Genomic DNA, 18,068 nt, shown 5'->3' on the forward strand with positions numbered 1-18,068 from the left:
ACTGTGAAACCATAAAAGCATTAAGAAGCAAAAAAGTGGGTTTATGTTTCAGTGATTTTCACATTGTTCCCCCAGGAGGATTCCTTAGGACTTTTTTTTCTGTCAATGAGGACATAATAAGGAAACAAAATCTGTTGAGTTTGCTTTTGTTGCAATTAGTTTAAGGTTGACCCAATATTCCTGTTAAAATGCCTGTACTAATATTCTGACATATTATTATGTTTTTTTCATATCATTGAATCAGTTGTTCCCAAACAGTTCATCAAAGAATTTCTTATTGCAAATATACAGTATAGTGCTGAAATGAATAGCAATTTTTACTATTTGAATAACTGTGAACAAAACAACCGAATATTTGATTATTCTTAAAGCTTATACTTCTATTAAATAAGTGCTGAAACCTTTTGTTATGGAGCAAGGCAAAGCCTAAGATCTATTTCTGTCTATTCTAAAATGGAATTTTTACATTATAGATATATCACTCATTCACAATCTTAAGTTTCAAAGCTGGCTTTTCCATCTTAATAAAGTGTACAAAGTGCTAATGATTATTTGAATATTGTAGTAACGAATCGAATAGTGTCATACCAACCAAATAGTCAAATAACTGAATAATCGTTTCAGCACTAATATATGTAGTTGTATTAGCTACCTTATTTTGATGTGATAATCAATAATGTATGTCTTTATATCACTAATTGTTGTTTGTTATTTTATAGAAAAGATGGACTCCATTACATCAAGCAGCAAAATATGGCCACAACAATGTGGCCATTTTGTTATTAGCTGCTAATGCCAATGTCAATTGTCAGACTGAAGTAAGTTGATCATACAATGTATGTGATATAGTGTATAATAATGTGACGATTGTCGAGTATGTTTTTCAATTGAATCAGTGACTGTTACAATTGGTATACAGTACAGCTCACTACCAGCTTTATTGGCTGGACCAGTCTTGTATGGTTCAGTTTTGCAGATGTTTTTGTAGTTTTGTTTGTTATCTGAAGCCTTTCACAGTATCCATATCCTATTACATACCAGTCTAGTTTATTGTGGGTGTCAAGATCACAAAACTTGGTATATAGTGTGTTGGTTGAGAAGCTCTGTCTGATTGAACTTCTGGCTCTTGGATTAGAAGGTTATGATAGCATTTCAGTGTAGTCTTAGAGAGAAATGTTGTTACATCGTAATCTATTTGAATATTCACTTTAAAATTAATGATATTAAAGTACAGTTGTGATTAACATAAAAAGTTTACGTTTCATTTTATTTTATGATAAATTAGGATGAAAAAATGAACTGTTTTATTATTGCATCATCATTTTATAAAAAAACGATAGTAAAAACTATGATATTTGTATTGGTTTTTATAATGATTGTCAATCATTAAAAAAAAAACAATTACTAAGTTAATAAAACCCTCTTGATGGCAAGAAGTCAATGATTAAGTAGAGGTTAAATGCAGAGAAGATCACAGATCCTGGCTGCTGTGGCTCTTCTGGTGCATGCCTAGGCTGCATGTTGCGGGGGATCAAGACACCACTGGGTCTGGGATTTTTTTCTGCATTCTTCAACATTTCAGTTACATGTTTCAGACTCCCTGTATTCACAGGCTTTAGCCTTCTCACAGGTCCCTAGTGGGATAGCATTTAATAAAATAATTGTTTTTTTTAAAAATAGTGCCAATATGATTTATGCTAAAACTGGTTACAATCATTTTTAAAATGATTGCGTTATGATAAAAACAATTGTAATCATTAAAATGATTAGTGATCCTACCAAAATTACGATTGGTAATAAAAATGATGATGTAATCATTTTTAAAAATGAAAAGCTAATAAAATTATGATTATTTTATGATTGTATCATAGAAAAGACCAAAATGTAAACATTTTTGTCCCCTATTGTATTGCTGCACCTACGTAGGATCCGCCCTGACTCACTGTATAAAAACTTTTAGTTATAATAGTGGATTTTATGACAGAACATGGAATAGAATTGTTGAGTGTTACTGATGGCTAGTTTGTAATGGAATTTGAGGTTAGGAGGGTGGGTGTGGAACCATGATTTGTTAGAATTTAACCCTTAGACTTTAATCATTACTTTTTATGAATGAAGACAAGGCAGCATTATGTCTACGAGAATAAATGGTTTAACATTTCCACAGACAATTTTATTGCTTCATTTTTATGCTGAAAATGAACCACTACCACAAAGCAATTTTATTTCAATCACCTAATTCCAAGATTATATCATCGATGGGTAGTGGTATGCATCACAGATAGTTCACTGCATTGGCAACTAGTGTACAAAATTAATGTGTTTGCTATGTGTGTATCTGTTTATGTATGTATAGTTGGGAGTAGATGTAGTGTGACAGCAGGTTCTATCACATACACCCTTTTCATATGGCCACCCAAAAGTGGGTTCAACCCGGCTTGAGTAACCCACATTCAACCCAGGTTCAACCCGGTTTCTGTTCACAAGCAATCATCACATGATGGTATTCATTGAGTGATAATTGTCTTCTATGCATTTTATGTATTCATTAAAAACCACAACTCGCTTTTGAAGCCATAAACTGAGTTAAACCCGAGTTCAACCCTACTCCTTTGTAGGGTTGAACTCCGTTATGACTTCTGGGTTCAACCCATGTTCAACCTGGTTATGGTGGTCATATGAACGCGTTAACCCAGGTTGAATGTGGGTTCAACCTGGTTTAAAGTGATCATATGAAAGGAGTATTTGTTGGCTTATACTATATAATAGATCACACAATAGGATTCATGTCACTGATTTTCAATATAAGTAGTAACATGCATGGGTACGTAAAATGTAAAATTTCAATAGTATGCTTGGCTAGCATAGACGATTATACTCTAAGAATTTGTAGCAATGCTAAGTGCACTTGCAACAAGCTATTAATTTTATAGATTAGGGTGCTGTAGCTACATATAGCATTTTGAAAGTAACTTTAGAATGGAATATTGAGAAGAATATTCCCCTAAATTGTACCAATGATTCCTGTAAGTTCTGATAATTGCTAAATACTAATAAATTACCATATCTACCAACAAAGCTTTATGTGTCAATACCAGGTTTTTCCAAATTCATTCATATATGTATGTATATTTGTCTATATGTATGGTAGCGAAAGAAATAGTTGAGCCAATTATTGCTGAAATTAATATGCTATGAGTGCAGCCTAAAAATCCTCTAAAAGACTTATATATTTATGTGCTCCTCAACTACTCAAATATAGCAGTCAAGTTGTTTCATGTCAGCAATCTGCTGCCATTATTACGGTTTGTACTGCATAACATGTGTATCTTATGCCAATGTATCTTATCTTCTCTAAGCCTCTAAACACATTGATATATCACATAGGCAGTGGAGACGGGGGACCCGGGGGGCCATGCCCCCCTCCCCCCACTTTTATGGGACGCTGTTTGCAAGAAAAGATCAAGATACTCTAATAGAACAGTCAGGAACTGGATACTCTAATAGAGCAGTCACAGTATTCAAAGAAGCAGTGTAGCAAGCTACTTAGTTACATACATGTAGTTATAAATAAGGAGATATAATTGGTGGAGAGCAGCTATTGTCAGCAAGTAGTGACTTTTTTTAGTCTTCAATATACAGCTGGCCTGGCCCCCTCACTCTTTAGCCTGCTCCACCGCCCCAGATATGTTGGATACTTAGCTATACAGTTTTTACATTCCTCAGATTCTAGTTTGTTTTGTACACTAACAAACACTGAAAAATTGACAACAAAACTTTGATGAAAGGTGTTTCATTGCAAATAATCTATCTACCACTGTTTTAGCTTTTTATGTTATATTCCAGGGTAATCAGCTGTGCTATTATTGTTATAGCAAAGAATATGTATCAAATACATAATATGGATATATGGTCATATGCAACATACTCCATTATTTACTCTTGGTATAACTATAGTTAACAATGTGGAAGAGGAAGGTATCTATCATTGTATATAGGGTTGGGAGCGTGGGTGGAAATTTGATTTGCTAGAACTCCGTTCAATGAATCTTACTATAGTATGTTCACGTTGAGCTGAATCCTGAAAAAACAGCTAAAAATAAAAGTGGATTTTTTCTCAACAGAGTTAACATTTCAACTAACCAGATGATTATTGGTAACAGCAAAGATGTCAGCAACAGACACGTACGGTTTGGCTTCATTACAAGCTCGGGAAAGGACTGTAATGGACACTGTACTTATATGGCTTCCCCGTAGGAAATGTATTGTGAAAATTTTGATTGGCCGTAAATATTATGTCAAACATTTGAACAAAATGATTTTGAAATATTTTTAGCGGATCAAGCAGTACTACAAACAAGACAAATTTCAAGATCGTGTGTAATTGCATCCATGAGTTATTAGATGTTTTTGAGGATTCAGCTCAACTTGAACATACTATAGGCCTGAGCCTATTATTATGCTTTTGAGCAATGCTCCAATATTTCTCCTATCATTACTATGTAGAGCAATGAACAGTAAAATGTTGGCAACATTAGCAACTTTTGTTCGAGGGTTTTTCACTGCGAATAGTCTAACTCTAGCTACATATGGCAATATGTCTAAAACTAAAGTCACTATAGTTATGGTACCACTCAAATGCAATGTTGTCTCGTAAAAGTGCAGGTAATTAAAAAGCTTGCTAATTAAAGAGCTTGGCACATGTTTTACTTGTGAGTATTCATCCCAAACAAAATGGGATGAATACTTGCAAGCACAATGGGTGCCACACTCTTTAATTAGCAAGTTTTTAATCACTTGCACTCTGTATGAGTATAAAGCAGATGAACAATGTGGGAATATAATGCAGATAAAATAAGATAGCAGGGGAATTTTTTGAGAAGTGCTAGAAGGCTAATTTTAGCATAATACCGTACAACGGGAATAATTCGCGGAAGAAAACATTTGCGAATGATCTACAATTTCCTCATTCGCGAGAAAACGTTCGCGATTTATTGCATAAATTAATTAATAATTGGGTGCGCCCGCAACGAATTAATCTTTTTTCCTATGGATAGCTAGGGAACGCTCGACTATATGGCTGACTCTGACATGTTGCGTACTACGCATACTAGTAGCCATGCATGATTGCTGTTTCGCTGGAGAAGTAGGCATTCACGATAATGAGCGCGGACGATAGGCACGCCTATAGCCTTGGGGCGGCACTAAAACCGAGGCTAAGACACGCCATTTCCGGCACAGTGAATCACTGGGCTGCAATTATGCTTGCCCCATTTAGTAGCACTGATTTTTCCACTGTCACTGAAGTTTGCATCTCTGTTCGAATCACACGCTACGGTCACTGGCTATACCGTTACGCATATATAACAGTTTAGCGAGTAGCAAGGCGAGTAGCTACCCGCTTATGCACTCGTTACATGAATGCTACATCAACTGATAGGAAAAATTTAGCAAGAAAACATTCGCGAATGCACCTAAAATCGCGAAATTCGCGAATGTTTTCTTCCGCGAATCATTCCCGTTATACGATATTATGCTTAAGCCTAGTAGCTTGAACAACGTAAGGTGGTAAAATTATTAATAGTATGCTACCAAGAGTATACCGTAGATTGGGAAATTTGTGTGGAGAAAAATTGACATATGATTAATATCCAGAGTATTTTAATTTCGAAAGGTCAAGATGCATACGAAAATAGCTACTATTTTAATGCGGAAAATTGTCAATGCAGAAAATCACTCAGCCAGCTGTAGCTACCATCAGCTGCATGTAAAAATCAGCAGTGGAGCATAGCTAACATAGCTACAAATCGAAAAGATTAAGTGGACTACCAGTTACAGCATGCTAGTCTGATTCAGTTTACAGTAGCTACTCTTTCAATTCACACAAGCTATAAAGGATATACTACACGTGACACCAATAAATCATATGTAATTCCGTAAATAACAAATTATCTGCAGTAGCTAGATCTAGCTAAACGTATGTGACTGCATGATAATAATCATAATTATAATGATGTACATAACTATGTAGTGGGGTCTCTGTGTATGCATATATAGCTATAGCTAGCTAATACAGATCAATATTCTCTTTGTCCACCAGCACTATTTTAATGCTGCTCGCTATAAACTGGAGACATGCTTGTCATGATAGTTACCACTAGCATGCATGCTGAAACAATTTCTAAAGCATGACAGTACTATAATTAGCCTATTTAAAGTGTCAACTATATAGCTACATTGTGGTGAAGATGTAGCTGCATAGTTATAGGAACCTGCATCTCTGCTAGGACTGCAGTCCTTGCTTGTGTAAATTGCTGGTGATCTGGAACGATGAAGGAATATAAAAGTATAGTAAAAACACAGTGGGCATACAACAAATACAAATGTATTGGCTAATTGCATGCAATTACAATAGGTAACTTGTAAGTCACGGTGTAGAAAAATTTTGCAGTAGAATAGTTTTTGTGTGATTTAATTTCGTAAAGCATTACTCCATTCAAACATTTTGCAACACGTACATTACCCAATCTACGGTAGTCATTATTTACATTTATGTATTATATGCAGAACAGTGCTTTATTGCTATTACTTTAAGCAAGCGTTTATAATAGTTATGAAACTATTGCTTTAAGGGAGTAGCTACCATTATCACTGGCAGGGCCGCCCAGAGGAATTAAGGGGCCCAGGGCAAAGAGTTAAAGTGGGGCCCTTGACCCAAGTTGTAAGGTGAAGACCAACAAAAAAAAAAAAGGTCACAACCTGCTAGCAATAACAATAACTACCCATCACCAACCACATCTCCTTGTCTATAAGCTTGCTACACTGTTCCTCTGAAGAATGCTGTGACTGCTCTATTAGAGTATTTAGATCTGACTGCTCTTTTAGAGTATATTGATCTTTTAAACAGGTATTCAGGGGGACCTTCATGGGGCCTCCTGGGGCCCCTTTCAGGCTGGGGCCCGTGGAAAAATGCCCCAGTTGCCCCCCCTGTGGGCGGCCCTGATCACTGGCAATGAACATTCCAATATTTTCTTTTCACTGCTTAACAAGTTGATGTTGTGCTACTTCTAAAAACCAGGCGCCATGCAGCTAGCTAACTCATCTGGAATAACTAGACAGTATATACTACTATGAATTAACCAACTATGTATTACTACTTTACAATAGGGTAGTTTGGGTTGTGCAATAATATAATTAGCTATTTCTCGTATTTCGTAATTCATGAAATATTCGTAATTCATGAAATATTCGTAATTCGTTCAATTACGTTGCTATGCACTGCTAAGGAAGCGTTTGTTAAATTGTATTATTGTATTAATGCTTTACAGTGACCAGCACTGAAGGTCTGCAGCAACATGTGCTGCAGCCTTAGGATTACCTAACCTAATTTCAAGGACTTAGACTTAGTGACTTATAGCTGAAAAGGTGTAACAGAAAAGGGGCCAAAGTAAGGAAAAAAATAAATCGCTTTTACCAACATATTACGCACAAAACTATCTTCTAAACTATTTTATAGTGTGACTAACGTGTTTTTCCCACAAATTCTCTCGACAAAGCCTCAAAGCTGCTCTTCATTTTCGTTTGCGTTCGTAAGGGATACGCCCCCTTTCAACTTGAAGCGATAGGCTATTCCTGGCAGTGTACGAGGCCTGCACCGTTGTTTTTCAGTGGCTAAATTCCTGAAAACCTCAAGGGGAAGGTAGTCTGAGGAAAGTCACCACACCCGTATTTCAGTCCGCCGAAAAGAAACCACCTCAGAGCAAAGTTCACCTGTGTAGAAGTTTAATACAAACTTCATTTCACTTTTACTTCTTACGTAAAAGCTGTTTTTACCGTTATTAAATGATTTTGCTCACGTGGGTGCGTACGGACAAACATAGGTAGATAGGTAGATAGATAGGTACACACACACACACTTTTACGAAAACAATTGCAATTTCAGTAAACCAGGCGCAGGCCGGCTGTGGGCGTGCGCCTGGTTTAAAAAGTTTCTAATGATTGATCATGAATACACTAACTAGTTATTGTGATTGCTAATGAGTAGGCCCCGGCCAATTATGCTGGCATAATTTAAAGCATAATAGGTGACCAAAAGCATCAAGCATAATGCCAGCATAATAAGGACAATATTTAAAATTTTAATTAAAATACGGAATACGCGTGCCTGAAAGAATGCAAATAATCACTGCCAATAGTATTATTAGTATATTTCACATTTAAAAACATGTAATATAACTTATTGACCATTTTTTTGTTGGATATTCACACTTTGCAGAAATAAGATTGAAATACTCTAATAGAGCAGTCACTTACTCTAATACAGCAGTCAGAAAACACTAATATACTCTAATAAAACAGTCAGTTCTGGAGCATAATCTTGATTTTGAAAGCATAATTTTGAACATAATAGGCTTAATTTTTGAGCAATGCTCAAAAGCATAATGGGTAAAATTTTGGGCATAATAGGCCAGGGCCTACTAATGAGTTTATTCTCAAAGACATTTTGTATGTAGGTGGATGGTGTACCATAGTGTGTATACATGTATATGCAAAATTTTAAGGAATATAAAATCTGTGTTGCTGTACAAAATTTCATAACACAAAATAGTGCACAATAATAACTGTTTTCCCCTGGTAATGTGAATTACATAATTACATATCTTGCAGGTGTCAATAATTTCTCCAATTTTAAAAGAATAGCATACACTTTGTAGTTTCCCTACATTGTCTATGTGGGGTAAGTAGTAGAGCGGCTAAGCAAAAAAATCGTTCACATTTTGATAAAAGCACCAAACTTGGTACAAAATCTGTTTAATTCATGCTGAGAAAATTCGCAAAACCTGCTATTCAAACTTGAATAAATGCTGGTGATTTTACTTTGGATTTAATCACCATAACAGTTGTATTTGTGCCATTGATACAGATTTCTTGGATCAGATATAAAATTATAGTTAGTTAGTTTTATTGCAGTTTCTTTCTCTCTTGTTGAACCTCTAGTTAGGTTGCTCCTAAAAAATTAAACCATACACCCATGTACACATTGATGTGAAAAGAGCTTAATTAATTATTGCATAATAATTATTTTAAATTAATTATAAAATACTACAGCATATACAAATTACTGAATGCCTGTTGAGATTGTACAGTAGCTATACATAGCTAGCTAGTAATAGCACTAGCAACTATGTTGCAGGAACAATTTAGTTAGAGGAGTGGGGGAATTGACTGAGACAAATATCCAAATTCTTTCTATATGCGGTCTGGGGGCATACACTTATAGGAAATCAAACCTAAAACATTCCTATTGCTATATCTGAAGGCATTGTGAGTTCTATTAGAGCGCATGAATGTGTTCTATTAGAGAAAAGTACAGTGATCTTTTAACAAACCCACAAAGGAGGGGGAGACACTCTCTTTTGCCCTGGTACATAATATATGAGCAGCTGCACCACACATTTGTTTTGCTATATACATGGATTACTACTAAAAGTGCATTCTTTAAAATTGAATAAGGTACAAATGGTTATAACAATACATGATAAGTATTGTAATAGGATGTATGAAAGTTGCAATTTTTACTTGTTTGTGCATTGAAAAATAGAAGTTTAATGTATGAAAATTCCTAGCAATTGTCATTATAAAACTAATCCTAGTTACAGTGTATGCATTGTAAAGGTTAGACCATAACCAATGGTCACAAGTGACAGTTAATTTAGAAGTTTAAATTCATACTGTTCACTGTGAAAGACTTTGAATGTCATCTTCCATTTCCCTTGTAACTGCTGTCAAATTCTTGATATCTTTTAGTGCATTGATCAGTGTTTGCCATGTCTTCGGCTTCAGACCCTGATCAGTACTCAGCCAGTTTCTTATTAAATTGTCACAGCAATCTAATGTGGCTGCCTTTCATGCAGTTTTGTTCTATTGCTCTAATTGTCTGTATATCAAATTCCAGGGAATCTGCCACCTTCTTCCAGTCAGGAGCAATCTTGTCAATATGCTACCAGAATTAACGTCATTATGTAGATTCTTTTAACTTCTGTACATCAGAAAATGGAATGAAATAGCACTCAGCTACATTGCTGTAATACATTCAGGGGCAATCATTATCACTGGCCATGGAAATTACGCATCCTAATATTTTGCTTCAATTTTCCAAAGATCTGTCATGAATAAATTATTGCGAATACTACTTCTTTTTTCATTGGATTTTTCCATATGGCTAGTGAGCTTACCCTAAAAGACATTTTGTGTGTACGTGGATAGTGCACCATATGTGCACATACATGAAAAGATATAAATTCTGCAATTATCTTGATTGGTTGTTGCTGTCCAGATTGTTGCCCTTAAAATTAATTTGTCAAAGTTTACCCTACACTATAATATAATAGAACATTTTATTGAGAGGAGAGTGGTTCTTGCTAACAAAGTTTCATGTCAGTTTATCAAATAAAAGGACCTTGTTTCAATATGTGCTTCTTTATATCCTTATACATCTGTTTTCACTGTATTGTAAAATGATTTACACCAGTGAAGCTATATACTTCATAGTGATGCACCGAAGAAACACACCAAACAAACAAACACTCATGTAAATATCTACCACATGACATTGCACAATTGCCACATGACAGCACAAAACACAAATAATATTCATACAGATATCTATGCACAAGTACTTTGGGGAAAGGGCAACTGAGGAAATTGTTGTAATAACATTTGCACAAGCCATGCAGACAAGCAATGTGGATATGGCACAACAACTGGATTTACAGTTGACCATGAAGCAAATATGTCTTCCATTTAGTGCAGCAATGCACCATATGTGTATAGCAACACAACATGATAGCAGCAACCAATGAATAATCATATAAGTTAACTTTAGCATAACTGATTTGGTTTGGCCATGCACAGATAATTAGCACTTCATCCACCCAATTTCTCCCCAAACTTCCTCAGTTCCCTATCACCCCATTGTAGCAACACTATACCATAATAGTTGGTATTGTGAACACATTGAAAGGGGAAATGCATATATCGAATGGGCAAATACTTATAAATTTTTATGCTTTAACAGAAAGGAGGGTACATGCATGATGAAATTATGCACATTAGGAACATGTAACAGTCTTAATGGTGCTTGTTGCAGCAGCATGTGATTTATGTGAAATGAAATGTTAAGTAACTCTTAGTTTACTAGTGTTGTTCCAGTTATTACAGTTCTAGTTCCAGTTTTGGAACCATAATCTTTAAAATTGTGGTTCTAGTTCCAGTTCTGGACCATAACCTTTAAAATTACAGTTCTAGTTCCAGTTCAGAACCATTACATTTAGAATTATTCTTCAATTTCTAGAGCAACACTTATTTTAACTAAAGTATTACAAAAAGCCCATAATGAATTATAAACATTCACTGTTATGCTAGGTTTAATTGTTAGCTAATATTAGTTATCAGCATTATTACACCAACAACTATAACACTAACACTATATAGGGTGCATGTGGTATTAAAAGACTTGTAGCTACTTATCAAACACATAAAAATGTGACTGAGATAGCCAATCAGTTGTTTCAAGCAGTGTTTTAATATACACATGCATACATGGTTGTAATACATACAGCTTTTATGAAGTTATATACTACATTGTGTTTTTTGTCAGCAGATTAAATTCTGGCCAAGTAAAGAGCATAAAATCTCATTGGCCAAAACTGTGTGGTTATGATCAATTCCAGTTCCAGTATTAGTTTCAGTACTAGATAAAATTTCTTTATAGTTGTAGTTCTAGTTCCAGTTTTGAGGAAAGCAAAATTATAGTTCTAGTTTCAGTTCCAGTTCCAGTCTTAAGGAAAGCAAAATTATTGTTCCAGTCCAGTTCTAGTTCCAGAACTGGAACTGGAATAGAAAGGGCTGGAACTGGTAGTTCCAATACTGAGAATGAGTAACATGTGCCTTAATCTATTGTGTATAGCTCAGCAGTGAGATCAAGGTACTCTAATAAAGTGGTCTCAGTCTCAGACATTAGTGTTGTTCCCATGAGTTGTTATTGTGCCGTGAAATGGTGACTGTGTACTGCTTTGTTTTGTCTCTAGCCTTGCAACTGTGATCAGGCAGCAGGCAAACCAAAATTCAGGTTTTAGCAACCTTTTAAAATTCAAAATCCAGCTGCCTGTTAGTGTTTTCTTGTTTGTTTTTAGTACTGTAATAGATTGACTATGTAGGACTATTTGGTCAAGGTGATTTCATTGCATATGATAATATGACGGTTTTTAGTAGGGGTGCAGTAATTACGTCAGAATAATTTTCATCATAATCCCTGAAATCATTATTCTAGCATTATGCTAGCATTTTGAAAGAGTTATTAAAGATTTCCTTAATGAACAATCGATATACTCTAACAGAACAGTCACCAGATCAATATGCTCTAATAAATCACTCACCAGATGAGATACACTAATAGAACATTCACCTATATATACTCTAATAAAGCAATCCACAGTGGCAGATCTAGAAATTTTCAGAGGGAGTTTCAGATTCCACTCTGGAATTGCAACTTCAGCCTAGCTGTAAGTCGAGGACCAAAAGAAGGGCTAACTATCTGCTGTTGAATGCCGTAATGATAATTCAAAGGAAAAGTATGAAATTTTGCCAATTTTGCCAGTAGGAAAAGTCTTAATATAATGCACTATGTATAACACATGAATCATAAATATATAAAGAGCGCGTATTATTTTCAGAGGGGGTCTCAGCTGAAACCATTGTAGCCCCCCTGTATCTCCCACTGATACATCCTATGTTTGCATACTACTCTCTTACAACAATAAAATAACTTATATCTTGTTTATGTGCAATAATAATTAACCATAGAATTTAAAATAAATAGTCAATTCTACATTTCTATTTAATACATAAATTTTGGAGCATAATGCAAACTTTTCCAGGAAATTCTGAATAGAATAATGCAAAGAATCATGAGTATGATTACCTCAGCCCTAGTTTTTATAGGGAACATTTTTGGCAATGCCCATCATTTTACAGTGGAACTTTACTACAGTACTACTGTACTGTTTGATATACGTAGTGTATGATAATGTGATCATTGTTGAGTGTGTGCTTCGAGTGGCTTATACACTTGGTAAAGAGGACATAGCTTACTTAATGGTACAGATTTGTACATAATTATGGCAGATTATATGAACATTGTATGAATGCACATTGCAATTAAACCATACACATGTGTGTAGCTACTCCAACACTCCAATAAGTAAATGTGACCAGATCTGCAAGAACTCCATATGTTAGTGCATTTTTAAAATTCCATTTTATTACATTTTCTTTATCTAGATAGCCAAAGGAATAGTCAACCAAAGTTTCAGCTTTAGAAGCCTTGAAGTTTCGCAGATACAGCGCTAAAAAGTGGCAACAACAGGAAAATCAATTTGTACAGTGACAATACAGAAAATAAACTACAGGTGCTTAATTATGATCATAACTTATGACTGCAGTCCTCTACCAAGACGAAATTTACACCATTGGATTCTCCATGAATGGGCAAGCTGCTGGGTAAGTTTTGCCTTTCAGGCCCTTTCTACAACCAGGGTGAAGGCAAAATTGTGATGAAAAAATGATAGTAAACCGCTCGTCCAATGTGAGGCAGACTAACCCTCATATCTTTCAGTCTCATTGGGAGCACTGACATGAAACAAAGATTTCCGAACTCCTCTTGCTTTGTCTCTGGGATGATTTTTGAAGGTGGCATTTTAGGTGGTGCACGTCATTTTTGGGAATCCCTACTTAAACAGTACTACCATGCTGTTTAAATACTGCTACCTAATACTATTGTAAGAGGATACCCAGTACACTAAGCACCTCAGATAGTTTCATGGAATCTAAATATGCTCCTTCAAGGAAAGTGTCAGTATGGAAATTATCATCTTCATATGGTTTCCTGGCATGAAAAAGAAAGATGACTATTTAATTGAAAGTAGAAGGAATAGCAAAGCGCAGAAGGCAGACATTTGTAAAAGCACATCTCACCCTTAAGTTTGTTGTTGTGACATAAAATGGTAGCTATACGTTACTTCATTTGGCCTCTAGCCTTGCAACTGTGGTCAGGCAGGCAGTAGGGCAGGCATTGAGACATGCAGTCAGACCAAATTACAGGTTTTGATGATTTAAAAAAAAATTCTGTATCTCTTTTATAATTTTTAATGTTGTACTGATATTGAATGTTGTATGATTATTCCCTGAAGGTAGTTTTCGTCGCATATGATTTTTCTTGATGGTTTTTAGAGAGGACATTTTAGCAGCATGCATCACTTTAGGAGGAACCCTACTATGTATAATTACATATAGTCCTTATCACCTAAGCCCTGACTGTGTTCAGATAATTGAAAATTTTGGATAAATGAAACTCGTTTATTTATACTGAGCCCTGTTCATTTACCCTAAATGACTGCACACCTTTAACAAAATACTCTAATGGAACAGGCAATTTTACTATTCAGATATCAGAATGTTCAGTTAATCGGTGGCTAGACAATGGAAGAACCACTATACTAGGTACTTTGATTCATCTTGTTTTTAGTTGAAGATGGCTACTAGTATTAAGCTTGTGTTGTGTAGCGAAGTATACAGCAGTCAAACATACATACATACAGTATGTAGCTACATAGCAGATAAATATTACAAGTGTCTAAAATAGCGTTGTCCTAACAGCTGCTTCTTGTTGTATCATACATTACTATAGTATTGTATGGTAGGGACTACAGAGGTTAGGGTGTGGTCTATGAAAAAACAACACTCAAAAAACAGCCTAAGTTTTCCCTGACTACGATGAAGCAGTATTAGTTAGGTAAAACTAAGCCCATTCAAGCCTTCAGACACACCCGAAAATGCTTTCAAAAAGTTGCTACAAACTTTAAAAAAAAATTTTAGACTGATTTTCTAGTGAATAACTGACTGACTGACTGATGCCTTTAGACAAGTGTAACTCAATAATGGCTAAGGATACAAGCTTGATTTTTTCACTGTTCGATGTTGCTTCAGCTGGACACGTGCCTTTTGGCATATCACAGTACATACAATACATTCTTCCTGGACTTACCAGTGTCCTCCTTTGTGTCCCATCCATCTTTGCTAAGGGCAAAAGGTGTTGATTTGGTGGTAGCGCATGATGGCTTCCCTTTGTAATGGAAATCGTCTGTATTTTTCAAATCGGCTACTTTTATTGCAGAGGTGCTTTTTGAACAGCTCTTGATTCATAATACTGTGTAACGGGTTGAACACAGATGACAACAAAGCATAATGGATACTTTTCAGATGATAATTGATAGCTGGGGTGCAACGGTACCATTTATTTCTTTGATGCGGTATGTGTGGGTTCACCAGTCATAGAAATTTTACTTTACAAAAAAGAGCAAACATGCACACAAAAATTGGAGTTTTCAATAGATTAGGGACCATAGCACATAGATAAAAAGTACTGAAACAAGCTGGAGTAGTGCACAATATTAAATCACAGTAAAACAGTAAGAAGTGTTATATTCCCTACTGTGCATTTCCATTGTGGTATCTTGAGCACAGAAAGGATATAACACTTTTTGTTATTTTACTGTGATGTAATATCGTGCACTGCTCCAGCCTGTTTCAGTATTTTTTATCAATGTGGTATGGTCCCTATTCTAGTTGAAAATTGTATGTAAATGTAAATATACTGTAACATGTGATCATAGGTCCCATCAGTATTGTATTAAGTACTGTGTGGATGTTGTTAGTGCATGAACTATTGAATAGTGCAAGTATAAGAATAAATTAATCAATTAAGAATTTTAAGTTTGAGTAGGGATCAAGAACTGAATAGTGAAACAAGAGAGGTCAACTACACCTGAAGATATGCTAGTAGACATTAATTTTAATCTCTACTTCAATCTATACCCACGACTGAAAAGGGATTAAATGTCCACTAGTGTATCTTCAGGTGTAGGCAACCTCCCTTGTTTCACTACTATTTATTTCTATAATCCCTAATCAAACTTATACTTGTTTGTTGAGTTTTTGCAATATTATTATGACTGGTGAACCCACGCATATGCATTAAAATTGGTGCCAGGCATATTGCTGAACACATGCAGGGGCGGATCTAGGATTTATAAAGGGGGGGCTAACTCAAGGTATTAATCTCTTGGGTAGAGGTGTGCGAAGCACACTTCCTAGCATGCGAAGTATGCTGGAACTAGGGGGGTCTGGGGGCATGTCCCCCCAGGAAATTTTTGAAAAATAGATGCTAAAATACTGCAATTTGGAGGCATTTCCACTTTAAATTCATAATATTTTCTGCCTGTAGATATTTTATATACTGCCTTTAGATTATAGGTATGGTTCTCTGAAGCATTTTTGTTAATGGAAAAGTTTGGGTAGGTACAGACAACCAAGTACATGATGCACCCTCTCACAATTGCACAACACTGAATAGGTGCACGTTAGAGTAATAATGTTGAAAGTGGAAAATTTTGAAATTTGAAAATACAAGATTGAATCTGAGAGCATTTTTAATGGAAATTGTGTAAGTATTTCCATACATATTAACTACACAAGTAGGTGAATGAAGCCATTTAAACAGACCAATGCACTTCATTGTATGTATAGATGCAGGCAGATTTGGAAAAATTCAATAACAGAGCCAACTATATGCTTCCAGTGAATGTTCTATTAGAGTAGTTAGGTGACTGCTCTATTAGAGTATCTCGATCTTGTACACCTTCAATGCTGATCCGGGTCCTTGTTGCATAAACTTTAGCATAAATCCACTGATAATACCATGGAAAGATGTTTATAAGGTGGTATTATGAGTATTTGTATTATTAGTGATCATATAATTATGCTAAGACAAAATTTCATTATAATACTCAGCATATTGATCAAGTAAAGCCTAAATATGAAGGGGGGGCTTCAGCCCCCAAAGCCCCCCCCCTGGATCCGCCCCTGACATGCCCAAATACAAATTACTGAAATAGCGAAGTAGCCATTACGCTTCATATTCAGCTATATTCAGCCCATTATGCAATCATGATGTTACAAATGATGAGACACTAGGAGAAGGACCTCTGCAGACACAATGGAAAATTTGTTTAATTCCTGTCAACATAGGGAAGCCATCATGTGGCACTACCATAGTGGAATGATATAAACTAGATATAACCAATAAAAGAATTGAAAATTGTTGCAATGCACTCACTCTTTTTAATGTTGTCATGACTGATCATGAATATGCCATTCATTGTTAATTCATAGTATGTAGCTTTACAAACTGTACCTTTAATTGGATAATATGAATGAGCTATTAAAAGTATTTTACCTATATTTAATATAATTAGCTAAGTGATATGTGCTTATGTTCTGCAGTAAACCATCACTGGTCTGCGTATTCTTTAAAGGAGGGTACTGGCCATTTTTGTTGACAAGTGCATGTATTTATAAATGAATTGGTAAATTTATGGTTTGTCACAATATAATACTGTTTAGATAACTCAGGGTGCACTGTGTACTCTGTAGGATTTACGTACTGTGTGCCTGTGGAGTATGTGACATCATTGGAGTATATGTATTTTCTGTTGTAGAACAATGCCACTCCACTACATTATGCATGTAATGAAGGACATGCTTTGGTGGCTACAACACTGCTACACAACAATGCAAACATTGAGTGCAGAACAAATGTAAGTTGACATAATGTTGTAGTTGTGAGTAGTCTTTACTGTTTGTGTAAAACAAAAACAAAGTAGCTAATGTGGTAAATTTGTTGGAATGCTACCAAGATTAATGTCATTATGTACATTCTTTTAATTTCTGTACATCAGAAAATGGAATGAAGCAGTACAGTGCTACACTGCTGTAATACATTCAGGGGCAATCATTATCACTGGCCATGGAAATTACGCATCCTAATATTTTGCTTCAATTTTCCAAAGATCTATTGTGAATAACACTATAGCTAGCTATTGTGAGCACTACTTCTTTTCTCATTGGATTTTTCCAGTGTGTGTGTGTAGGTGGATGGTGCACCATATGTG

At 35.4% G+C, this 18,068-nt stretch overlaps 1 protein-coding gene across 1 annotated transcript in view; it reads left to right on the forward strand.

Annotated features, from left to right (window-relative positions):
* Window positions 1–18,068, forward strand: part of LOC136258253 (uncharacterized) — a 194,826-nt gene that overhangs the window by 108,592 nt on the left and 68,166 nt on the right. The window contains exons 8-9 of the mRNA XM_066051572.1: window positions 720–818; window positions 17,616–17,714. Coding sequence (XP_065907644.1) covers window positions 720–818; window positions 17,616–17,714 — 198 coding nt within the window. The remainder of the gene's footprint in view (window positions 1–719; window positions 819–17,615; window positions 17,715–18,068) is intronic.

The sequence above is a fragment of the Dysidea avara genome, chromosome 6, assembly GCF_963678975.1.
Source record: "Dysidea avara chromosome 6, odDysAvar1.4, whole genome shotgun sequence".
Classification (NCBI taxonomy): domain Eukaryota; kingdom Metazoa; phylum Porifera; class Demospongiae; order Dictyoceratida; family Dysideidae; genus Dysidea; species Dysidea avara.